At 38.0% G+C, this 27,597-nt stretch overlaps 1 protein-coding gene across 1 annotated transcript; it reads right to left on the bottom strand.

The window, feature by feature from the left end:
- Window positions 1-2,410: 2,410 nt before the first annotated feature.
- On the bottom strand, window positions 2,411-26,891 carry LOC139933763 (uncharacterized). Its single transcript, XM_071927967.1, has 2 exons — window positions 26,198-26,891; window positions 2,411-3,027 (listed from the first exon to the last, which is right to left on the bottom strand). The coding sequence occupies exons 1-2, from the start codon at window positions 26,293-26,295 to the stop codon at window positions 2,415-2,417; spliced, it is 711 nt and encodes a 236-aa protein (XP_071784068.1). The 5' UTR covers window positions 26,296-26,891; the 3' UTR covers window positions 2,411-2,414.
- Between the last annotated feature and the right edge of the window lie 706 nt (window positions 26,892-27,597).

The following is a 27,597-nucleotide window of genomic DNA, read 5'->3' as shown; positions in this document are numbered from 1 at the left end:
ATTGGTGTTTCGAAATCAGCCAGGGTTTTTTTTCCCCAGAGTGTAACTCACAAATCTATCTTCATTTATTAGCATGGAAGCCATAATAGTAACCAGCAAAAGTGCCATACTGTACAAAGCTTGTATTGTAACTGTCTAGAGCTAGAAGTGTTTGCTTTGAAGGAACAAAATGGCTCCCAAGTAGTTTATGTTTGGCTATATAATGGAATGTTAATTTTTTTGTAAACTGTCTACACAATATAAAATACGAGGCCTACACAAGGCTGGGATAGTACTCTTACAGTAATGTTAATGATCCCTTTTATATAAAAAAAAAAATACAAATCACTCAGGAATCTACAAAAAATAATCGAATTATAGATAAATCCTATTATAGGAAGTGACAAAAAACCTTTCCATAGAATCCTATACATTATCCTATAGAATTCTACGAACTTGTTCCTAGGGTTAATACAGGATTATAATAGGATTCAAATCATGATTTTTGAGATACCAACGATAGCATTTGCACATTATATTATAAGGATATCAGCAAGTTATAGTGGGAAAAATTAGCCCTTTGATCTTATCAAATACCACCGATGTGCATACTATTAAAGCACTCATAAGGTTGCTAGCAAAGTAAAAAGATATCATTTTGGAGATATCGGTGAATGTTTTAACTTTGGCTTTATTTCTCAAAGCATTTACTTTTGCCAACAAACCATGCCAGCAATAAATGTATGATGTTTTAGTTATTCATGCATTAGAACAAAAGCTTTAACAGTGAAAAGGGCCTAAACTGGTCTCTCGACGTGTCGTTTGCAGTTTAGTTTAGGTTAGAAATGCGAACCCTGTGAAACAGAACCTGTAATTATAAAGCAATATTCATCTACTCAATCAAAACTACACTGTTTGATTAGATTTGTTTGATTAGATAAATGGATTCAATTGTAATATAAACTTGCTACATCTTTAAAGGCACTGGACACGTTTGACAATATTGTCAAAGACCAGTGTTCTCACTTGGTGTATCCCAACACATGTAAAACATAGGCCTAACAAATCTGTGGACTCAATTGGACTCAACTGGTAAACACCCTTGTTGCACAAAACGTGTGTGCTTTCAGATGCCTTTTAAAATCATTCTTCAGGCCTGAAGTCTTATTATTTGAGTGAAAAATTTCCTATTTCAGAGGGAGCCGTTTCTCACAATGTTTTATACAGCTCTCATTGCTCGTGTAAGTTTTCATGCTAACAAAAAAACCCAATGATTTTGAGTAGTTACAAATAGTGTCCAGTGCCTTTAATGTTTTGTCGATAGAGCAAAACGTAATCTCATTCTACAAGAAGAAACAACCGGCTGGGTTAAAGAGTGCACTCATACCATTATTTAAAGCACGTTTTGAAGTTGCATTCATTAATTGTGTATGCGGAAATGCACCTTTAGCATATTAACACGCTACGCTGATGGAGACGGACAAAGTAATAGACACACATTATCATTATGAATTTTTGCGGGGACGCAAAGTTGTAAGATCTTTTGGTCTACTGATACTTTGAACCAAATCATCGCATCACAGCCATAGCTTTCCACATCAATTCGCTAATTTAACGTGTAAAATTATGGCCGACTTTGGGTGGCTTTGGCTATGACAATGCGCTTGGACGGCCCATTCTGTCTACAGCCACAGCCGAAGCCATCAAGTCGCCATTGCCAGGCAGAGTCAACGAGACTACGAATTCGTTCAAAATGGCTGACGCAACCCACGTGGCACACAGCCCTAAGTCACTTCAGTCCCCACTGATCACTGTATAAATCATTATAAAGGTTGAGTTAATTTAAATACGACAAGCTCTAACCATGGAGGTTTCTTCCTCCATGGTCTAACCCTCATCTCCATAACATGCAGTCTTTCATCCATAATGATGCTCAGCTCGTAAATATAGAGGCATCATCTTACAGACGCATCCCTGACCGTGATGTACGATGTAACCATGGAGTGTAGTTCGTGCATCTTTCCTTTGTCCATGACGATTGCTCGATTGCGGCGGAATAGCCAGACGTGCCCAATACTGGATCGATGATAATTACATTCAATTCCATGCGAAGCTTTAAGTAAAAACCGATGATTCTTCTTGACTCATTGTCAGGGGAAGTAGATTCGACCTTTAACAGTCTGTTACATTTTCGTTTTGGACTTTTGTTATTCACAGATTGAAGTCTGAAGCGTTTATTTTGCATTATTATGTAAAACTGGTTTGAGTCCGAATGGTCATAATGCATAATGAAGTGAAGACAGTAGGTTACGTTTAACATAATCCAACTTGGTTGTTAGCTGGCGTACTTTGAATGAACTTCCATAGATAACCCATCGAAGATTTTGTCAGTTTCATAGTCTGATCTGATAGAATTGCTGTGACCAATACTATCATTAAACCCAGTCCGCAGCCACCTTAGTGGTCTTAGTGACGTTACTACTTCCTTCGTTACTTGATATCTCCGTTACAGTCTGAGTTCGGGACCCGTCACCCGATGTGCATACATTTACGGGTTTCGGTGTAACGGTCACTTCTTCCACTGACGTCGTGTCACCGTTGGAGTCGCTCTGTGGGGTCAAAGACACCTGAATTTGGACCTGCGGAGGCGGTACGCATGGAAGCTTTTTTGGTTTTGTTCCAGGGGTTGATTTGCCCCTTGGTGATGCCGGTGGCTCACCGCTATCATGATGACGCTTGTACGCAATATTGGAGTCGGAGTCTCCAGAGTCCGGAGCATTGTCCTCCGATTTATGTATGTGTACCACGCCTCCTTCATGGCGGTACTCGAGCCCGGCGCGTGTCCAGCGCCTCTCCATAGCTTGTGGAGGAGGAGCGAAGGCAGACGGTCGCCTCTGTTCAAGCAGGAGACCTGGTGTGCTAAGGGAGCGAGATGTCCTGGTCGGGGGTTCCTCTGTATCCGACAGTGCCGTGGCTGTCTGCTCGCTAATGGCCAGCAGCTGCTGCTCCCTCTTCTCCGCTTGTTTCTCGGCAATGCGTTTATGGTCCCTGTCGTGAACAAGAGAGAAAGACAGTAGAAACGGATGAGTCATTTCAAGCACACCACGGCAACATAAAACATCCTGATCCTTCTCGAGCGAAGACAATCAGTAGAATGAATCATAACAGCACTTTTTGTTTTGAGGCGACGCGCACGTCAGACAGACTAGTAACACCTGCACATGATGCACGAGAATGTCTACATTGAATGCTGGCTCATTTTGAATGCGCGACCCACGAGGCAAGGCCGACCGCTGCGGTAGACTGTGTACCCCCGCTCTCCACACTCACTGTCAATGAATGCAATAATACATTACTCATAAAGTCAGTTCCGTTTTAACACATCCCGCATATTTAAACCAAATATTGTCGGGGTTTTAAACAAATATTCTAGCCGGCATTATTTTTTTCATGACGAAGGGGCTGAGCGAAGATGTCGTCTGCGCCCTGGAGCCTTATCTTCAGTCGGCCATTTCACAATTCATCAAATCTTTTCAGCATTTTACCTCCGTCTGCAATTTTGCTTTTTTAGTGCGCGGAGTCTGCCAATCCGCTCGGTTCAAAGCCCGTACTACATAGCCTGGTAGTTTCTTACTTTTTTCTAGTAGCGTACATTAACGCCGTATACGCAGCAGTAAACCCAGGCTATGATAATTCACGCCAAAAAGCAAATAAGATCATGGGGCCACTATTTCCAATTTGGACATAATGGACATGCATAATCAAATGAAATGCAGAAAACATTTTTTGAAATACGAAACCGCGCGATCTAAATTAAAGAGGCACTGGTTGAAGGCATTAATCAAGCAGACGTGTTAATATGCGTGAATAATCTAGATGGGCATAGTAAGCCCACGGCAGAGCGGAGAAATGTAAATGCGCGGCTTAATGGGGCCTCATGATTATTTTCAGTTCGGATTTCTTTCTGGCGTGTTAGGGGAAAGAAGGTTATAATATGTTAGGGGTTTAATCAAAGTAAAATCTTTAAATATAATCCATTCGATTGACACATTAAAACAAATAAAGAGATCTGGAGGTAATCCATAATTTGTCAATCTTTAACATTATAAAGATCAGAACGTCGAGTTGAAACCAACGGTTCTTTTCAGAACACAAAGATAGTCATTACATGGTGCTACCGCAAACCTTTCCATATTGTTTTTCCGCCATGCAAAGTTTCAAATCCTGTATTTTGTAATTTTTGTTATCAATGTATTTATGATCGATTTATACATACAATTCACCCAATACCGTGTCAATAATGAATATGTGTTGAGAATTTTGAATTCCCTTTTACAAGAAATGTCTTTAACATTATAAAGATCAGAAAATACTGTAATTCAGAATTTGCCCTAAACGTCTTTGACCTTCTACGTTTGTATTATGAGTGACATTTATTCAGTGACGTGCATTCTAAGAGAGTTTTAAAGACTCTGGACACTATTGGTAATTGTCAAAGACTAGCCTTCACAGTTGGTGTATCTCAACATAAGCATAAAATAACAAACCTGTGAAAATTTAAGCTCAATCGGTCATCAAACTTGCGAGATAATAATGAAAGAAAAAACACCCTTGTCACACGAAGTTGTGTGCGTTTAGATGGTTGATTTCGAGACCTCAAGTTCTAAATCTGAGGTCTCGAAATCAAATTCGTGGAAATTTACCTCTTTCTCGAAAACTACGGCACTTCAAAGGGAGCCGTTTCTCACAATGTTTTATACCATCAACCTCTCCCTATTACTCGTCACCAAGAAAGGTTTTATGCCAATAATTATTTTGAGTAACTACCAATAGTGTCCACTGCCTCTAACATTATAAAGATCAGGAAATATTGTGATTCAGAATTTGCCTTAACGTCTTTGACCTTCAACGTTTGTATTGTAAGTGACATTTATTCACTGACGTGCATTCTATAGAGAGTTTTAATACACATAAAAAGGTGACAAAAAGGGTAGCAATCACGCTAAAAGTCGGTAAATTTTAGTTAGATTTACAATACAGCCGTGTGTTTCTGGGCCCAATTCACCAGTCAATATTCGAGGTAAGAAGCTAACCATAGAGTTCCCAGCAGTGAGTATATCTCGCTCCTGAATTGAGTTTGTGTGTTAAGCACTTTCCGATGTCGATTCAAACCCATTTTAGAGACAGTTTCGTCTTTTAAATTTGCAAGTCAATGCTCATGAATTCCGTTTTCTTAAACAGCTTCTCTCACTTGGAACGGCCGTGACTTTTCAAAGGAACTGTATTGTCAGATGAATTTCCGTTAACACAACATTCAGTAACATCTAGTACATGTCCATGTCACGTAGACTTCAACACGTCATGAAAGGTACAACATCAGTGTTTAGCGGGGTATTTTTTTATTTCAAATCGTCTTGACTCCAAGAAGAATATTTCCAAAGGTTAGAATGTGAATAATTTCAGGTCTTCATGGTGAATAATTCATACATTTCCATGTCTAGGCTGGCTGGTGTAGTGTGCATGTTATTGAACTCACGCTCATGATAGAACGAACAAACGCCGAAACTCATAATCTTCAGTATATTTTAACAGGAGATAGCCTTATATTTTTATTTTAAAGACACTGGACATTAGTGGTAATTGTCAAAGACCAGTCTTCTCACTTGGTGTATCTCAACATTATGCATAAAATAACAAACCTGAGAAAATTTGAGCTCAACTGGTCGTCGAAGTTGCGAGAATAATGAAGAGAAAAAAAACGCCCTTGTCACACGATGTTGTGTGCTTGCATATGCTTGAATTCGATACCTCCAATTCTAATTCTGAAGTCTCGAAATCAAATTCGTAGAAAATTACTTCTTTCTTGAAAGATACGTCACTTCAGAGGGAGCGGTTTCTCACAATGTTTCATACTATCAACAGCTACCCATAATACTTGTTACCAAGTAAGTTTTTATGCTAATAATTATTTTGAGTAATTACCAATAGTGTCCACTGCCTTAAAAAAATGATTCTCGACTGTGTACGCTGATTTAATTGAAAAATAAACATCCATATATAACTGTTTAAAATTTGAACAGGGTATGAATGCAGTGGGCCGTAAATCGACCCCTGCGTGACATCACCAATCAAGCGATAAGACTACATCACATTCGCTGTCAGGGTTAAGGCGCCGCTATGGATTAAGGGTCTTTGTTTGCCATCGTTTGCCTTTTGGATTTAAACCTTACATTTGTGCTGTCCTGTGTATTACTTCAGTTATGATAAGCAACTCCTTATTCTTCCGCTATAGAGGGGTTTACATTATTGTGGTAGTTGTTGCTAACATTCAATACAGAAACAGCACTTTAATGTAATACTTATCTCTAGTCACGAAAACATTGATGCCGATTAATGACTACAGAGGCAAGAGATGATTCAATGCTCATAAATAACCATGGAGAAGTTTGGATTTGTTTTCTTCATTTTGAAAGCAATTGAAGATTGTCAAAAATGCCTCGCAGCGTTTCACTTGACTCGAATTTCGTTCGACCAATTGACAAGTCATTTCAAGGCACCAATAAAGACTGAAAATGTACCTTTTTCTATTTTTATCACAGTGTGGAAAATTCAATTGGAATTCTTCAAATTGAATAAAAATTGCCATGGTAGCCATGACGTTGCTGCTACATACCCCTGTCTCGGTTTTCGCTCAGTTCGGATACTATTTAATGTTTTGTTTTCTTACTATAACTCTTAAAAGGCACTGAACGCGTTTGTTAAATTTTCTAAAGGCCAGTGTTTTCTCTTGGTTTATCGCAACATTATGCATAAAATAAAATCTGAGAACATTTAGGCTCATTTGGTCATTTTGGTCATTGCAAGAAAATAATGAAAGAAAAAACACCAGATGCCTGAAAATGTTACAGGTCTGAAGTATTTTAATCTGAGTGACTTTCTCAAAAACTAAGTTACTTCAGAGGAAGCCGTTTCTCACACTGTGTTATACTATCAACGGCTCTCTATTGCTCGTCACCAAGTAAGTTTTTATGCTAGTTAAAAAATAGTGTCCAGTACCTTTAAATACCGGGTACTAATAAGCCTAAAATCTTCACTTCAACTTAGTCACTTATGGAGATTACCTCAATGGCCCGAAGCCCCGTCAAACTCTGCGTGTGAAATTGTTAAATGTTAATCGAGTAATTACATTCATCGAACAGTGAACAAAACTAAATTACAACCCAAGAGTATGTGTTCATCCGCTAAAATACAAATTGAATAGTTCAATTCGAACCAATTACTTAAAGGAACACGTTGCCTTGGATCGGACGAGTTGGTCAAAACAAAAGCGTTTGTAACCGTTTTTATAAAATGCATATGGTTGGAAAGATGTTTTAAAAGTAGAATACAATGATCCACACAAGTTTGCCTCGAAATTGCGTGGTTTTCCTTCTACTGTGCGAACTAACATGGTCGGCCATTTATGGGAGTTAAAATTTTGACCCCCATAAATGGCCGACGTGTTAGTCGACGAGGTAAAAGGAAAACCACGCAATTTCGAGGCATGTTTGTGTGGATCATTGTATTCTACTTTTACAACATCTTTCTACCCATTCGCATTTTATAAAAACGGTTACAAACGCTTTTCAAAGACCAACTCGACCGATCCAAGGCAACGTGTTCCTTTAAAGCGAAAGTATACCTTGTATTTAATGTATTTTAATTGTAGACATAAACACTTACTTGGTAATAAGCATTTGAGAGATGTTGATATAGTAAACAACAATGTGAGAAACGGCTCCCTCTTACTAAAGCAATAATAAAAGGCTTCAGGTCTGAAGTCTTTTAATATATTTGTTAGGCCAACTGGAAGCACAATAATAATGTGTGCAACAAGGTTTCCCTTTCATTTCTCTTGCAACTTGGATGACCAGTTCGGTCCAAATTTGCACAGATTAATTGGTTATTTTTTGCATGGCCTATAATTATGTTAGGACACACCAAGTCAGAATATTTTTTGCATTGCCTATATGTTAGGATACACCCAGTCAGAATACTGGTCTTTGACAATTACCAAAGGTGTCCAGCGCCTTTAAGAATTCAGGATACTATTTCTCTATTCTATTCATGTATAGCTTTCACTGGAAACTGGTAGATGATTGATGGTCTAAATCGATCACTTATTGCATGAACAATAACCCCTAGCGTGAAGCCACACCCACCATCAGAACAACTGCACCTCCACAAACACCTTTTTAAATTTCCTGACATTTTCACAGTTTCTTTACATATTTAATGGTCATAAACATTAGGGGCCCCCGCTTCAATTACAATTGAGATCCATACGGTTTAAAATGAGATGGGAATAAAAAGTTCGATAAATGTGGTATTGTATAACTCGTGGCTGCACGTCTCCAGACAAAAGTAAATCAATACATCCAACAACACATGTCTCACAAGCAATTTCTATTTATATTGGCTGGGTCATATTTCGATCTTTAACAGCCTCAGCCCACTAGCGTTCAACCCGAGGAAAACCAAAGAAAAGTGAGTAACCGAACTCCATTGTCGCCCCAACACTCAATTTACAGCTCTTTTTATTTCAATTATTCGAAATCAAACCCTAATTTTTGTACATTTAAATGTTCCATGTTTCATATCTCAATGGTTCAATGCCCAGACTTTAGTCAGCACTTCGTCTTACTAGCGGGGACCTGTCAAAGAAAATAACGATTTCTAGCCACAGCTTTGCGAGAATGTGCTTGGAGCAATGTGAGGTATGATATTGGCTGGACTCCTTGCAACTGTAGTTGATAAATAGAGATAATGTGTGACCGCTGGGGGCGTTTTCTCTGCTCTGCAAAAACCGACTGCGAACATCACTGAGTTCCGGTGAGGAACATACACAGCTGCAGTGGCATGCATTTGTTTAAAGAGCTTGGTGCATGAACAACTGTAAGGCGTGACCTTTAGTATTAAAGAGGTGTTCCAAGGGTCAAATTTAGTTTTGCGATCCCGTCATGTTTCAATGGATAGAGTCCTCATGAAATGGGAATAAAAGAAAAGTCTCTAGCCTCACGTTAAAGGAACACGTTGCCTTGGATCGGGCGAGTTGGTCTATAAAAAGCATTTGTAACCGTTTGTTACAAAATAAATATGGATAGAAAGATGTTTTAAAAGTAGAATACAACGATCTACACAAATTTGCCTCGAAATTGCGTGGTTTTCCTTTTACTTTGCGAACTAACACGGTCGGCCATATATGGGAGTCAAAATTTTGACTCCCATAAATGGCCGACCGTGTTAGTCGACGAGATAAAAAGAAAACCACGCAATTTCGAGGCATATTTGTGTAGATCATTGTATTCTACTTTTACCACATCTTTCTACCCATATGCATTTTATAACAAACGGTTACAAATGCTTTTTATAGACCAACTCGCCCGATCCAAGGCAACGTGTTCCTTTAAATGCTGTAAAATGTCACTGTGTGTGATACCCTTCAGTGTATGTCCGATGTCGTCGCATTTCAAATTAGAATGGTCTGTACAAAGAAATTTTAGTTCACTCCTGAATTTTAATGTATCTTCAATCAAAATGGCATTGAATTTGACTTTATGACTGGCAAAGAAATTCCCCTTTGGAATGTACAGTCACATTGTTGTTTATTTCCGATGACATCATGTTTCAAATTTCGCTCTGAAAGAGTACGAAATAAAATTATATTTCACATAACTGTAATTGAGTTAGGGATTTGTATTTTTCTTCACTTGCGTGAGTATAAGTATGTTTGGAAAATGATATGCATCACAATAGCTCAGTTTGACAAAGGGCAGCCTTTAATTCAATAAAATTGTGTGTTCTTGTTTGTTGGTGTATTTTGAGAAGATAAAAACTGTTATGGGTCAAAGTGTAACAGTGAAGTGTAAAAAAAATAGCAAAAATCTGTGTAAACAAAAATAAAGATATCTGTGAAACAATATGAATCAAGACTGGGCATAGTGAGACTTATTATTTATAATTTTTGTTCACTCTCGTGATTCATCGGATGAAGCCATCCCTTTTTAAACTAAGCAAGAATTTATATAATCTCCATTTCACAAATTAATTTTGTTAAATCTCTATGACAAATTGAGCTATGTCCCAACTATACATAAGACAATAAACAGCTTACATTTTTTTTCGATATAATGAACGAAAAACAAGATTTCTTAACTTTAGTTTATCAAAAAAGGATATTACATTGTTTTAACACAGTAGGCCTTAGCCTCTTCGTGGTACGCAACTTGTTTCTTGCGAGACACAACGCGAAACCCGCCCCTCGGGTTGTGCTTTTATCATAAATATTTAATTAAACTTCACACCTTGTAACTGGAGCACAATTTCTCCCTTTATACAGCAATTTTTTTTATGTTTTTTATTTTGTGCATCATAGTCGACAAGCAGAACTAACGGATAGATGGTTGCTGTATATGGTACAAGGGGGAAACGCGTGTTAATTAAAACTCCTGACATAAAATTAAGAAGGAAAATATTTGTATGCGTTTTCCAAAAAGCTAAATACAGAACGTGGACATAATTTCTGTGTATCCAGGTGTGATTTCGGGCGCTCGAAAGGGAAGAGTGACAAATTCAATATTATTTACAGCATCTTAAAATTGAATATGCAAATTACCAAACTTGTATAGGCCTACTCCATGTATCCAAAGCCTAATCTTTCAGACTTCCATTATAAATACTTTCTTATAAAGGAATTCTCTATGTCATTATTTCCACGTAATAAATGTTAATAATACAGACGCATTCGTTACACTGGCAATATTTTGTAGAGTTTAACTGGCACCATAAAAATGCCACAAAAGGATTGTCATTTTGATGTCAGATCTTATAAATACCGTTTTGGGATTGTTGGACAGTAACTCGGGTATGGCAAGTGAGTCTTCTACTGTTGATTCGCCGTATTTGATTCGTAGATAGAGGTCCGTCACAGGCGTGGCTCGAAATGAGAAAGTAAAGGTGTTTGTGACTTGGCTCCGACTTTGGCTCCGTAAGTCATTTTGAAAACACTTCGGTTACGGGACTTTAAACAGGCAGAAAGTGCCAACCGTAGCCGAAGTCCGGAGCCGTGGTTTAAAAAAAGAAAAAACTTGATAAAAGATACAATTTCATTAAAAAAAGGAAGCCGCAGAAACAGCTATGCCGTTTAAGTAAAAGATAAGCATTATTGGAAAGCAATGTTACCTCTTAAAAATTAATAATAAACTGGATACAATAAACCATTAAAATGTCTGTTAACACTTACATTATAAAACACCGTATGACACACGTCTGTGCGGCACCATAATGTAGCCCGAGCACTAAATGTAGCCCGAGCACTAAATGTAGCCCGGACCTAAATGTAGCCCGAGCACTAAATGTAGCCCGGACCTAAATGTAGCCCGAGCCCTAAATGTTGCCCGGACCTAAATGTAGCCCGGACCTAAATGTAGCCCGAGCCCTAAACGTTGCCCGGACCTAAATGTAGCCCCAAACATGTCAGGCTACATTTAGGGCTCGGGCTACATTATGGTGCCGCACACACGTCATAATGCGCAAAGGGGGGGGGGGGGGGTCGAGAGACCCATATGCACACATGATGAAAGCACGATTGCCAACATGGTATCTATTTTGTGTGAACGAATTAATTGTTTTAACCCAATCTGTTATTCACGCAATGTTCACTTAATAGAGAAGGACTGTATTTCTCCTGGTTCAGGATGCTCACACAATGACAACTACTAACATTTTACAATTATTTGTTTATTTTCTTCGCCCTACAAGCTTGTATACCCAAACAACAGTTGTAAATAATTATTGTGTGTGAGTATATGTTGGAAAACGACAAATAATATTTGTTTTGTATCGTTTAACTTTGTCAAATTCGAATCATAAAATAGTGGTGTGGTTGTGGTTGTTGTTGTTGTGCTGTTGTTGTTGCTGTTGCTGTATATTGTGGTGATAGATGTATTTTGTCGCTGTCATTGTTGATGTCGCTGTGGTTGTCGTTGCCGTTGTCGTGTGTTTGTGGTTGTGGTTATGTTTTTGGTTTTTGTGTTTTGTTTTGTTTTTGTTTTTGCAATTTTGGTCTTTGGTTTCATTGTGAAACTATCAACGCTGTAAATTGCTGTTTCCACAGCGCAGCTTCCACAGTCTGGTTCACGACTCCCTGGAAATGGTTTGCATAGTGCACTGCGATCCGGCGGGTAACAGACCCGTGCTGTACGATATGCTAATCGTATACGTTTGACATTTAAGTTTCTAAGACTACATCACTGCCTTATGCACACACTAATACTAAAGAAATTCTGCTGCCTCGGTGAATGGTAAACGAAGAACTATGTGGTTTTTTTTCAAACACCTTCCCCCTGTATCAACATGGGAACTGCACGCTGTCTCTTGAAGGTCGGAACAGAATTTTGCCCAGCAGGCTCATTGTGGTTCCCATTAATTGAATACTTATAGGTTGGAGTGGCGTTTTAGTTAGGGTGTGTATGTGAACAACTTAGTAACCTCATGTCTTTAAAGGCAGTGGACACTACTGGTAATTACTCAAAATAATTATTGGCATAAAACCTTACTTGGTAACGAGTAATGGGGAGAGGTTGATAGTATAAAACATTGTGTGAAACGGCTCCCTCTGAAGTAACGTAGTTTTCGAAGTGAAGTAAATTTTCCAAGAATTTGATTTCGAGACCTCAGATTTAGAATTTGAGGTCTGGAAATCAACCATCTAAACGTACACAACTTCGTGTGACAATGGTGTTTTTTCTTTTTCAACTTCGACGACCAATTGAGCTCAAACTTTCACAGGTTTGTTATTGTATGTATATGTTGAGATACACCAAGTGAGAAGACTGGTCTTTGACAATTACCAATAGTGTCCAGTGTCTTTAACAATGCACCCTTGAGAAACAAAAGGCTGCGGATTTTTGTTCCATCCAACCTACTATCATGCTGGCCATCCTAATAGCTCAAGACATGTGGGAACAGTCACTTACGGTGCATCTTTAATGTTAGTTCATAGCTGATTGTAATTAATGCGAACATTAAACATATTGAATGTTAATGAGTGTCACAAAATATAATCACTCAGTTAAATTTGTCATTCTCATTTCATAGAAAACTTGAGGCAATGCACGAACGAACTTCTTTGAAATGTTATATTAACCATTGCTCACACCTTAGATTCTAACATGAAAACTCATCCACCCCCGCACTGTGAAGTCTAAAACTCCCTTCGAAACAACATGGACGAATCCATGTAGGCTTAGACACAACCTTGCCCTCCGTGACACGACCTTGTTTCGTTGGGACGAACGGGCGGGAACGTTCAGTTTGGAAACGACGCTTCAGCAAATAAGTGTCCAATCGTTCTACATTTATCATTATATGACTCCTATAATAACTTTTTGAGCACCACGCGTGACGCAGACATGGACTTAATGTTTGCGGTAAATATTTGAGTTTACATGAGATGCCTTAAAGGAACACGTTGCCTTGGATCGGTCGAGTTGGTCGTTAAAAAGCGTTCGTAACCGTTTGTTATAAAATGCATATGGTTAGAAAGATGTTTTAAAAGTAGAATACAATGATCCACACAAACTTGCCTCGAAATTGCGTGGTTTTCCTTTTACTTTACGAACTAACACGGTCGACCATAAATTTGACTCCCATAAATGACCGACCATGTAAGTCGACGAGGTAAGGGAAAACCACGCAATTTCGAGTGATACTTGTGTGGATCATTATATTCAACTTTTAAAATATCTTTCTAACCATATGCATTTCATAACAAACGGTTTCAAACACTTTTCAAAGACCAACTCGTCCGATCCAAGGCAACGTGTTCCTCTAAAGGAACACGTTGCCTTCAGATTTCACGAAATCTCACGTTTGAGGGTGTTCCTTATACTTATTAAGAGTTGTTCTTGCAATCAAACATATTTAATGTGTTATAATTAGTGAATGGTAATTAAAAAAACAAAACACAAAAAACAAATGTTATATCTGAGAGTATTACTGACGGATCCCTTTTTGGTGCATACTTTTGTTGGCGTTCTGAGATTATGCAAGGGTGACCTGTGACAAAGTCTTAATAACAGAGACGAAGAGTCACATAGCTTGGACTTTCTGCAAGCACGACTTCCATACCGCCTTAGTGGAAAAAAAACATAAGCTTACATTTAATCAACTGTTGTTATCATGTTATAAAAAAGGACGAATCTCAAAACTTGTTCAGTTGTTACTTTTATAACGCTTGTACTTGTGTTCCAATATGACCGGGGTGGATTTCACAAAGAGTTAGGACTAGTCTTATCTTGAGTTAGGACGAGTACTAGTCCTAACTTAGGACTAGCTGTACGTTTTTGATATCTCTTAGGACTAGTCCTAACTCTTTGTGAAATCGACCCCGGGGTGGATTTCACAAAGAGTTAGGACTAGTCTTATCTTGAGTTAGGACGAGTACTAGTCCTAACTTAGGACTAGCTGTACGTTTTTGATATCTCTTAGGACTAGTCCTAACTCTTTGTGAAATCGACCCCGGGGTGGATTTCACAAAGAGTTAGGACTAGTCTTATCTTGAGTTAGGACGAGTACTAGTCCTAACTTAGGACTAGCTGTACGTTTTTGATATCTCTTAGGACTAGTCCTAACTCTTTGTGAAATCGACCCCCGGTGTATCTTCCTACACCACTGTATTTTGTTTGTTAGTATATCTCGGTTACGTGGCCTTCATGCAAGAAAATCTACAACTCCAAATGACATTAGGTATGTCCACCAGAAGACATAAAGCTGATGTAGGCTTCTAATCAAAAGTTATATATTGCCATTAATTGAGTTATACGCCTTCTCTTTAATGGCTGAATCTCCGATTGTGATTTCATATCATAGCGCCCTCAACTGTTGAACCAGTGCATTTTTAAGAAGAGTCGTCAAGACCTACTCACTGCATACAAAAGAAACTAATTATCGTTCAATACAGATGATGTTTATATTTATATAAAGCAAATGTGCAAGCCAACAAAACAAAAAACATCTTTACAAAAAGGAAATTAGAACGGGTAAATTATAATGCCAAGCATGTTGTCGTTTTTTTCTGATACGAAAAACTGCCAAATGTAATATGGTGTCGTAGTGTGTAAACAAAAAAAGGTGGCCATAAATATCGCAAATAAAATGTAGCATAAGTACATGAATGTTCATTCGTCAACAGAAACATTGTCTAGTGGGCAGACAGGGGAATATTAGGGGGAATGTGCTTTTTGATTATTATACGTGCATGGAATTTCGCACACATTCAGGTATGTCACTGGAAAGATATTAAGCTATGATGAACATCGCAGATTTGAACTTGGAAAAAAAAGGAGAATGGCTGCCATTTCGTAGAATATTTTCAAAGAACAAAAATATCTGGGATGGATGGCCCTGTAGGGAAAAATCTTTCCCATGATATACTGTGACTGTACGAAAATTACATGTGTGTAATTGTGTCCGCCATGCAATACTGTCCGCTCCGGAGACTTTTGCATATGCAATCGTGTCCGGGGCTATGCAAAAACCGTCCGGCGGACATCATGACTGTACATGTATGTGCGCGCGTATTTTTTATATAAAATAGCTCTATGGCGCGTAAGCGGATATGCAGCATGAATATTCACGTATTTTATGATTGCAGTGAATACCCCAACGGCCGAACATTTCCCATGTCATTCATGACATGCACTTAGCATGTGAAAAAAAAGGGCGAAAGTGTTCCCTCGACCAAGGGCGATTAACTTACCGCAAGGACGGTTTTTGCACGGGGGCGGACACAACTGCATTAGGCAGCAGCGTCCGGGCGGACACGATTGCATATGCAAAACCGTCCGGCGGACATTATTGCATACGCAATAATGTCCTCCGGATAGTATTGCATAGAGGACATAATTGCATGCGACACCGGCACATTACTCTGCATTCAAACCTTTATTTTCCCGTTAATTTCTACCCAGTCAGTTTCCTTTGAGATTTATTATACCAGCAACAAAAAATTGAATCAGCTTTCCAAAGCCCTTCAATGTTTAGCTACCACTTTGTACTAATGTATTTAAATAAGTTTTCCAAACTTTAAGCTTAATAAATGTTTGGCTAATTAACTATGCATTAACTATGTTTTACTCAACATTTTTAACTATGTAACTGTTCATCTAATTCTGCTGCTGGCAGCGAATTGAATAGAATTTTAATAAACCATTGAATGAATGAATGAATGAAATGCATCAAACGAGTTTTCCAAGGTCCTTCATTATGTTAAGCTATTTAATTATGAATGATTTATTAATGTTTTTAAAATGAGCTTTCCAAGGCCCTTCATGAATGTTTTATTTGTTTCACAGTTGTAGGCTGCCTTGGACCCAAACCCACCCACAGTGCAAATTGATGAGTCAACAATACCAACACCATTATCCGAACACCTGGGCAACATGAGTCGTTCACCAATATCCGATTTCCTCGAATCTGTGATTCTCTTTGGGGAACTCGGGCGAGGCGGCCCTTTCCAAATGGAGGATTTGGACGCAATCGTTGATCGTCTAAAGCCTTTCATGTTGTATGTTACCCAGTTGTACCTAATTGTACCCTTGCTCTATGATTGTACCCAACCCACACATGTGTCGAAAAACATCAACACCACGATCCAGACATGGGCAACATGAGTCGTTCATCAATATCCGAATTCCTCGAATCTGTGCTTCTCTTTTCGGGTACTCGGGCGAGTCAACCCTTATTAATGGAAGGTTTGGACGCAATCTTTGATCGGCAAAAGCCCTTCATGTTTTATGTTGCCCAGTTGTACCTTGTACCCAACCCATCCATGAGTCGACAATATCAACACCGTTATCTGGACATCGGGAACATGAGTCGATCTTCAATATCCAATTTCCTCGAATCTGCGATTCTCTTTGGGGGAACTCGGGCGAGGCGACCCTTCCTAATGGAAGGTTTGGACGCAATCTTTGATCGTCAATTTCTCTTCGAATGATTCTTACTTGATTCAGAATTGAATGTCATGCTCAGCGTCTATTATGCGCGATCGTGCAGCGAGATTGCATTCTGCTTCCGCCTGCTAATGTACTCTCATTTATTATACAATAAAAAAGATAACATAAAATCAAGACCTCACTCAACGATAGTATTAAGACATATCTGTATTTGTTGTGTGTACATGCTATGTAATAAAAATAGTTCTAAGCAAAAGTTGAGACATTCAGGGATATTTCAAAATGTTTTAGAATAAAATAGTGGACCTGTTTTGTTATAAATAAATCAAAACAAAGATGGAGGAAATGTTAGAAATATTAGTATGCAAGAATTAATCGGTTACAGGTGAGTGCATGAAAAAGGGAACAAGTAGATATTATATTTTAACATGTAACATCCAAAAAATATAAACTTTACATATATTATACAAAAAATAATAAGGCCCAAATAATATATAAAAATACGGAAACTGTAATCTTGGCGCGATATCCCTTCATGGGACTTTGCCGAGTAGTAAAGTCGAAGTAGAAGTAGATACATAAAAAACTTCTATCAAACTTAATTCAAAGAACAATTAGGCCTATCAATAAATAAATAACAATAAATAAATAAAATTAATAAATAGAATGGCATATAAGCAAACAAACAGGACATGTCTATTTTAAAATGATTTTACTTACATCATAGGCTTCGTCTATTCACGAGTATGCTCATACTGTACTGAAAGATCATCAACAAATATTAAAATTTAAAACCAAAAAAAGAAAGTTTACGGTCCTCGTATCAAGGTGGGGTTTTTTTTAAATGTAAAAATGAAAATGAAATCTTTCTTTAAAGTCATTGAATGTCTACTAAATGTAAAAAGTGACGCAGTGACCATCATTTACATGATTGTCTGTTTCTCTCTGGGATTTGGTTTAGTCAAGAGCGTAAAACATCATGTAAACAATAATAAAATTGATAAGAAGAGATAGCATTTAATCGTCATGTGATTTTGATTTCTTGAAATTGCATCCGTAAAAATGGAGTACTGAATTAATAAATAACTTGCATTCTGTAAACTATATTTTTGGAAAAACCCTATCGCAAGTAATCGGTACGCGAGCATTTAGAGATGAAATGAGATGCATGCTGGTCTAGCTACATAGCGATCAAGTTTGATCGCTAGCTAGACCAGAATGCATCTCATTCAACGGTTAGCGCTTGCGCAGTGGGTATAATGCAAAAAGGTTCGTATGAACACACTTGGGCCTTGCCCAGACGATAAGCTTTTGGGACGTGTAGACGTGTCTTTTAATCATTAACGTGTACTAAGTCACCTCGATCATTGGTTGCAATAAAAAGCCTTTTCCTAGTCATCAAAATTTTATCATTTCATCACCAATGTGACTCTGCTATTCTCTGTAGAGCATAAGGACACAATAAATCTCTGGATCATCAATTTCGTTTGAAGAGATAACGCGAACGACTGTCTCCAAACTGATGGGTAAGAGAGAATATAGGCAGTCAGGACGTTGTCATTATTTGAAAGTGAAGATCAAAATGAGAACAGAAAAATCCTGAACCCAAACGATTTTTAGAATCATAATATTCTCAAAACAGAGTTGTTGTTGAATAAATGTCATCATAAAAACTTACTTGGTAGCCGAACGAGTAATGACGAGATGTTAATGATATAAAACATTGTTGAGGAACGGCTTCATCTGAAGTAGTGTTTTTGAGAAAGTGGTAATTTGAATATTTCTCGATCAATTTAATAATAAAAGGCTTCAGCTGAAGCCTTTTATTATGTATTTGAAAGCACACAAAATAAGGCAACAAGGGTGTTCTATTGCAAATTCGATGACCAATTTGAGCCAAATTTTCATGGGTTTGCCATGTTCTACATATGCTGGGATACACCAAAAGAGAATACCGATTTTTGACAATTACCAAAGGTGGCAAATTAAAGTAACACGAGAACATTGACTTATCCGGCCCTAATGCATGGAATGGTAGGCGCTGTCCCTCACCCCCCCCCCCCCCCCCCGCGGCATTGCTTTAGAAATGAAAATAATCGCTATCAATCTGATAACATTTCATCCCGAAATTCTAAATTAACTGTGTTAGGCCTAATAAAAAATATATTATCTGGACACGTTTCATTAAACTGAACCCAAACAATAATATCATACGGGGAAAACAGATGAATGAAGACACTACACGCTCTCCCCCAACGTAACGTTAGACATCCGTTCCTACTTCAACCATCCTCGCTCCTACGTCACATTACAATCATGAATAACCATGACTAAAAAAGTCCGCGCATGCTCTGTATACCCAACCATCTTCCCTGAATGCAGTTTTTAATTTCAATAAAGTCCTGTTTATTTCTAGTTATGCAGATTATTCAAACCATGTCAGATATGAGGCAGAGGGTCCCATATGTGCCCATACTTTAAAGGGTCTATGTACTTTTTCCTAACACAAAACACATTGTCCACAGATTTATATTAAACTTAGAAACACAGTTCAAAGATTATGATATGTAGAAAGCGTCCCTTGAAATTTTACTTACTGAGGTGCTGTTGTTTTTGAGAAATTGGTAAAACAAATAATTTTCGTCTCAGTTTTAGCGTGTAAAAACGTATTAACCAGTTATGCTATGGTTTTGGTATAATATCATAACTGGTTAATGGGATTTTACATGCTAAAATAATTTTCAACCTTCCTGAGACGAAAATTATTGTGTGACTTGTTTTACTCATTTCTCAAAAACCACAGAACCTCAGTTAGTAATATTTGAAGGGAAGCTTCCCACTATCACTATCTTCAAACCCTGTAAGTTTATTGTAAATCTGTGGACATTTGAAATAGTGCACTCTTCCTCTTGTATACAGAAGTCGCCCCCTCGATAAAAATCTAAAGAGTTATTTGGAGTTGTCAACCAACGGTTCTTTTCAGAACCAACACTACTCAAAATAGATTTACATTATTGGTGCTACCGCAAACTTCAACTGATTAAAAAATTCCCAAGATTCCATCCAAACAGTGAAACACAGTATCAATGCCCAACATCGGGCTCAATTCAGCTGATTTCACATATACTGTTGACTTTATTTTTAGATGTGTTGTTTAATTAAACCATTACAGTGCACACGTTTTTCTGTACGGTTTTTCTCTGCATAAACGCTTTAGTTTATCGATGGAATACTAAGCAAGGGAATTGACTATTGATTTGGTGTATTTAAGGGATAACTTGAGCGACCATGGATGATCTATGTTCTTTATCGATGGATTCAAATAGCTGCTGGACTATATAGTCTGGATCATTCGTTTGGCTAATATAAACAGACGTGGAGTAGACAAAATGGCGGCAAACATGATTAAGATTCTCACATGGCGTGACCTTACCTTAAAGGATTTGGGTACTTTTTGTAGGACACAAAGCACAATGTCCACAGATTTACATTAAAGACATTGTACACTATTGGTAATTGTCAAAAACTAGTCTTTACAGTTGGTGTATCTCAACATATGCATAAAATAACCAACCTCTGAAAATTTGAGCTTAATCGGCCGTTGAAGTTGTGGGATATTAATGAAAGAAAAATCACCCTTGTCGCACCATGGTCACACGAAGTTGTGTGCTTTCAGATGCTTGATTTCGAGAACTCAAATTCTAAACATGAGGTCTGGAAATCAAATTTGTGGAAAATTACTTCTTTTTTGAAAACTACTCCACTTCAGAGGGAGCTGTTTCTCACAATGTTTTATACTATCAACCTCTCCCCATTACTAGTAATCAAGTAAGGTTTTATGATAATAATTATTTTGAGTAATTAAGCCAATAGTGTCCACTGCCTTTAAGCTTACACGGTTTGAAGATAATGATAGTAGAAAGCATCACTTAAAATATAACTTGCTAGCTGGGGTGCTGTAGTTTTTTAGAAATGAGTAAAAAGAGTCACAAAAATAATGTTCATCTCAGTAAGACGAAAGTTATTTTAGCATCATGGTAAAACACCATAACTGGTAAATACGTGTCACATGCTAAAACCGAGAAGACAGTTATTTGTGTGTGATTGTTTTACTAATTTCGTAAAAACTACAGCACCCCAGCAAGTAATATTCTACGGGAATCTTTCTACTATCATTATCTTCAAGACCGACCATGCCTTATCCAAGATGCTCTTATTAACCATTATATTAATGGAATCCACCGCAGATTAAGCACTTGTTTAATAATGATGATAATTAAGCCGTCTTTCAGTATAATACGCAGTGCCCGTACGTCCTGTTTGCGGAGAGAGAGCAAATTGCCTGACTATTTGGCAAAGATATCATCTAAATTAATTATCGACAGGACTGGCTGCATATTATAGTGTGTCTTTGCGCAGTCGTTTAATCCTGTTTGAGAGAATGTCAAGTCTTTATTATCCAATAGGACTAGCCTCATCTCATGCTCGTGTGTCTATTGCAGGATCACTGGATTGCTCGTGATAAATTAAGTCCATTACTTGTCGGCAAACAATAATATGCTTGGCTTCAAAGTGGATTTCTGTACCTTGGAAATGTGTAGACCCCCCCATTTTGTGTAAATAATATTATGGACTATGGTGGAAGCAATTTGTCAGATCCGTCGTTACTATATTCGATTTCATGACACTATTGGTAATTACTCAAAATAATTGTTACTTGGTAACGAGCAATGGAGAGCTGTTGATAATATAAAACATTGTGAGAAACGGCTTCCTTTGAAGTAGCGTATAATTTTTGAGAAAGAAGTAATTTCTCAGTAAAATAATATTTGATTTGGAGGTCTCGAATTCAAGCATCTGAAAGCACACAATTTGTGCGACAATGGTGTTTTTTCTTCCATTATTCTCTCGCAACTTTGACGACCAATTGAGCTAAAAAGATTACAGGTTTATTTTATGCTTGTGTTGAGATACACCACGTGAGAAGACTGGTCTTTGACATTTACCAAATGTGTCCAGTGCCTTTAAAATGCACCGCTTAATAATAATATCCAGTGTGTTGATGAACGGAACGAGCAACCCATGACATCACAATCCCATGTTTACAAAAGAGCCAGAGAGGTTGAATTTCCTGAAGGCACGATTGTGCATGGTTCAACAACGGAAGAAAACATCAAAGCTTAGATTTTGTGTGGAATTAGCAGCTTACGGTTTGTGTCCACTCTTTAGGCCAAGAAAGGGGACAAATTTCAAAATAAAGTTCAGCTGTTGTTATTTTTCTAAAAACATTTTGACTCATTGTGGTTTCTATGAATACCACGATGTTTCAATATGATACTATGATACAACATATAATTAAATTTGTCAAAAAAATTATTACGCATGAAGTATCTTGACTCATGTCACGAAATGTCAAAGCTCGCTCTTTTTGTAAAAAAGGTTTACACATACCGTGGTAGATCGGTGCACGTGTATAGCTTTTTTTCTGTTTTTTTCTTATCTATCTTTCTCTCTCGCTTTTGTAATTAGGTGATTGTATGGTAGGGTGTGCTATTTCATCAATTTATTCAGGTTTTGTCCAATCTGTCTGGTTGTTATTCATGTAATTAGTTACTTGTTTGTGCCCTCTCTGCCAAGTCTTATTGAATACTTGTATGTAATGTGACGGTTCCAAATGACCAGCTGTGCTTGCGATACGTCATCACTCTAGGTTTAATCAAATATATATATATATATAAAAATAATATAAAAAATAATAAAAATTAATTCATTAATTATTGTGTAAATGACACTATTAACAGTTATTAAAAGTTATTGGGGAGTTGTATATTGTTGTGCAATCTTTAGAATGGAACCATTCAATTAATTTATTTGTGGCGAACCTAAGTAGGAGAACAATGCTTGCACAATAACCTGATTTTTAATTTAAATTCCCTATTTTTCGAGATGCAAACTTTCATTTATTATTTTGGCACAATCAGCAGCAAGGCACGCAGTGGCCCATTTCATATGTTTTCAATGTCGTTGTTCCTCTTGAAATTAATGTAAACCGTAACAGATGTGATTTCGCTCGCGTAGACAAAATGTATAGGTTAGGATATCTAAACATCAACACCGATTGCTTGTATAAGATTTGCTGCCGTCTTTTGTCAATGGAGTTGTGTTGTGATGGACTTGAATTTTGTGCGCCGTTTATAAAATCCCATGCACATTGCTCCAGTCCCGTTGTTTAATTTATGATAACCAACTTCTTTTGGGAGAAGTGTTGACCCTATAAGAAGGATTCGGTTTGGTGTATTGGCGTTTCGAACAGTATAATCTGCTCGTCTCCGCGAGAATATCACATTGTCTCAACAGTTTTAGCCATCTTAATGATCTCAGACACAAATTAATAACGAGGCTAGAATTGAGTAGTGGTATGACCCTTTATGGTAAGTTAATTACTAACATAACCATGAGTAATTTATTATGCTTAATTTACTCAATATTGTTTGAAGAATCATATCGAGATGTTGTTGTGCGGAGAGAAGAAGCGCCATTGGGAAATAAAATCATGCAACTTTAGGATGCCAAAATAAACCAATCGATTGACTGTGGATTGCTTTTGATCGATTACCATTGTCTATACTTCAATGACATTTCTAGTATTAGTTTTTCTTAAAATAATGTTTGTTTATTTTAACAATGTTTAATGTTATATATGTCTAAATAATTAAAGTTTTCTTCGTGTAAGCATGCTTGTCTGTCCAGTCCAATGTCTGTCTTAATCTTTTGCCTCTTTGACCGCCCGTCTTGGCCTTTAGGGCTGGTATCACAAGTTTAGATTTCCGTAACCAACCTCCAAACTCCTCTCCAGATCTGTTCTACTCTTTGTATCTACTTTGAAATTTAATTTTGGTTCTTTGACTTTTATGATTCGTTACATTATTTCATCTTGTATAAGAGTGTAAAAATAAACGTTTTTGTATAATTGAATTGAATTGATTTACTCTCAAATGTATAGGAAATGCGTCATAGTCGGTAATGCGACTCTTGAAATTGGAATGTATCTACCGGAAGACACATTTTCTTAAATAAACTGAACAGACAATATTCTGGTATCGTTTTGAAAGCCAGCAGAGAACTATCAATAGCCTTTGCCATATAATAGCCGTAACGTCTCGACAATGAAACGGCAGGGGTTTGGGGAGTAGCTTTTGTGCGTTCGTGTTTTTAAGGAGTCCCAGGAGACTGTTCGCTCGCAGACGATAATATTGGCCGACGTAACCTTTCGGTACAAGAAAGTCGGTTATGGCGGGAATGAAATGAAAGGATATAGCATGTGTCTCCGGTACGGAGGCCTATGCCTACACACAATGAGAGTTGTATTGGTGACGTGCGAGACATTGACTTGGTCTATATGTAGCTTTATCAGCGGTTGTATCTTGCTATTGTTGTGAATTTAAAATATAAAAGATACTAAAGGGGCATGATGATCTTTGAAGTGAAATTGTGAATGAGCGCGACGACTCTTGGTAAAACTGCCTGCGTTATACCCTATAACTCATGCTTGAATAGGTAATTATAGACTCTTTTGAATGACTCAAAGCAACGAAATCCATCTTTTCAAAAAAGGTGTTATATTGTTTTCACAGAGCTCGGGAAAGTACTGATTATACAGTGCTAACACATATCGGTGTATGTAAAACAAAAATTAATATTCGTTATCCCCGTATGTAAATTTCCATCTATGAAATTCAATTACATTGTGGTTACCAATATACATGGCCGTAAAGTGTTTATATTGCCAATAATAAATTACCCTGTTGAGATCATCTTGGTTAAAAATTAAAAAAATTGTACCAACACAATACTGCATATTTATTCTGGTTTTAACCGTATACACCGATGTGGTTGAAACCAAAACTAACATTCTTTATCTCAGACAAAATTTAACATCTATTTAAACAATTTAAAATCTATTTAAACAATTCCCCGTCTAACCACAGTTTCACAATGACTAGAATAAGTATTGTCGTCTAGTAACTGAATCACAAGTTATTGATTTCTGCAATTCATAATCATAGATGTTAAACCGATGTTTGTAAGGGAGAGATTGGCTGTTGCCAGTTTGGCGTTTATATCCTCATGTGGGAGTTTGCTGAGTTCCCTTGATGGGAAGATCATCTGAACAAACAAACAAACAAACAAACAAACAAACAAACAAACAAACAAACAAACAAACAAACAAACAAACAAACAAACAAACAAACAAACAAACAAACAAACAAACAAACAAACAAACAAACAAACAAACAAACAAACAAACAAACAAACAAACAAACAAACAAACAAACAAACAAACAAACAAGCACTGCATGGATAAACTAACAACCAGCCAGACCTTATGGTTGTAAAACTCCCCTTTAAAGGAACACGTTGCCTTGGATCGGACGAGTTGGTCTATAAAAAAGCGTTTGTAACCGTTTGTTATAAAATGCATATGCTTGGAAAGATGTTTTAAAAGTAGAATACAATGATCCACACAAGTTTGCATCGAAACTGCGTGGTTTCCTTTTACTGAGTTAGTCGACGAGGTAAAAGGAAACCCGTGCAATTTAGAGGCATGTTTGTGCGGATCATTGTATTCTACTTTTAAAACATCTTTCTACCCATATACATTTTATAACAAACGCTTTTCAAAGACCAACTCGACCGATCCAAGGCAGCGTGTTCCTTTAATCAACCATTTCACATTCCTTTTAGACCCCAGCTCGTGGAATCTCATGGATCAATATTAATCAAGGAACTTAGTCTGGTTTCCTTCTCTTTGAAATCATACAGGTTGCCTGTGTGAGTATATGAATGTACACGCATCGATGGTTTGAGTGTCTGAAGGCAGGGCCCTTCACTTCCTGTTCTGAGAGGCAGGTTTTCGAGCGGGACCTTTCGTTTGAATTTTTCAAGTAGTTTATTTTTAAGGGGGTACCGCAATGGAGTGATGGGGGTGATCGCTCCAGAGGTTAAGGTGGGAAAACATTTGTAACGAATATTATATTTTGTATTTTTCACCAAAAAAGAAAAGTGATACCTTAAATCTAAAACAGGGGTACCATACACTAATGGATGGAGTGAGACATGACTGTAAAGCACTATAACCCTGTCCTGAAACAAATAATTAAATTATATTGATAATTTGTGATTTATAGGAAGGAGATAACAATTGAAGTAATAAGACTTGCCTGATAGCCTTGTAGGCCGAGTATAGACAAGCAGCAACGAATCCAAACGCAGCTGCAGAACCGAACACCACGCCCGCAATAAAGCCAGCGTCTCCCATAGCGGACGGCTTGCCTAGACGCTAGGGACTCCCGACCGGGTGCCGCCACGGTAAAAACACTCCCAAAATAATCCACAGGGCAATTTGTAGAGAGAAAAAACGATGAAAGAACACGATCTTATCCGGAGTTTGGGTGAAGACTACGGCTGTCGTTGTTGCTATACCGAGGAAGAATGCTGATGATTTGGAGCACACACGAGGTTATCTTTGACGCATGGGGTTTGGGGAGGTTACATCTGTCACCTCCGAGATACCCGTGTCAGGAGGCATAAGAAAGGGCAGATGAGACACCTTCTAGTGCATGAAGACTAGCTGGGTAATTAATGACAGCGATACTTAAGCAACGCCTTGTCATATCATGCGTGCATCTATTATGTTCCGGCCACAAGTCCACACCTCGTCAACACAACCTCTGATAAGAACACCACTGGAACATTTTCATTAGAAACATGCATTTGTTTACCGCGCCGAATCTTTCAAAATGCCGTGCACTTGAATGTAAAATGAGGCTGTGTATGTATTTACGTAAGCCGGGTGTTCCACGCTGTTCTAACGGTCTGTAAATCCAAGAGGAATCAAGTGCACATAATCAGCCTTGGCCTTTGTACAAAGAGCAACGCCGTCGATCAAACAGGTATTACGTACATTACAGCTAGTCATAACACAGCCTGCGTGGACAACTCGGCAGCTTTAGCAAGTAATGTCCAATATATAGTGCCAATGCATACGAGATATCAGTCAGGTTGCGTGTATATACAGGGGCCGCATGTGGTAGTTATATTTATATCAAAGCTGTGCTATCGTACCCTGCTAGGCCCGAGAGTGGATAACAACCCAGTGCATTAATTCTACATTACTGATCATGTGTGTGGACACCTTTCCTATGGTTCTGAGTCGTATTCACTGTTCACAACCCCCAGGGTTATGTACGTAGCCGGTTGCAGCACGGGGCGCGAATCCTCGCTTGTGCCCCACGGGGATATTCGAAATTACTGGTTAGCAGCGCGCTCATTGACTACACGTATCTTGAGGGGTGGGTGGTCGCTTGCGAGTGGCATAATGCATCGAGAATTTGCATGTGATGCACGGAGGGGGAAGAGCACGAAGAAATGAAGTGGTATGCTGAGAAATTTGAGTACTTCATTTTGCCGTTTATGATTTTCTTTGCTTGCTAGATCCCCCTGAATACAACAAACTCTTCACAAGTAGGCCTACATGGGCGTATGCTTCACTGTATGCATACATATTTAAGCCATTATCTTAAACATCGCTATGTTTTGTTCGGCCACGATTCAGACTTTG

The sequence above is a fragment of the Asterias amurensis genome, chromosome 1, assembly GCF_032118995.1.
Source record: "Asterias amurensis chromosome 1, ASM3211899v1".
Taxonomy (NCBI): Eukaryota; Metazoa; Echinodermata; class Asteroidea; order Forcipulatida; family Asteriidae; genus Asterias; species Asterias amurensis.
The sequence above is the reverse complement of the archived record's forward strand: the minus strand, read 5'-3'. Positions and strand labels throughout refer to the sequence as shown.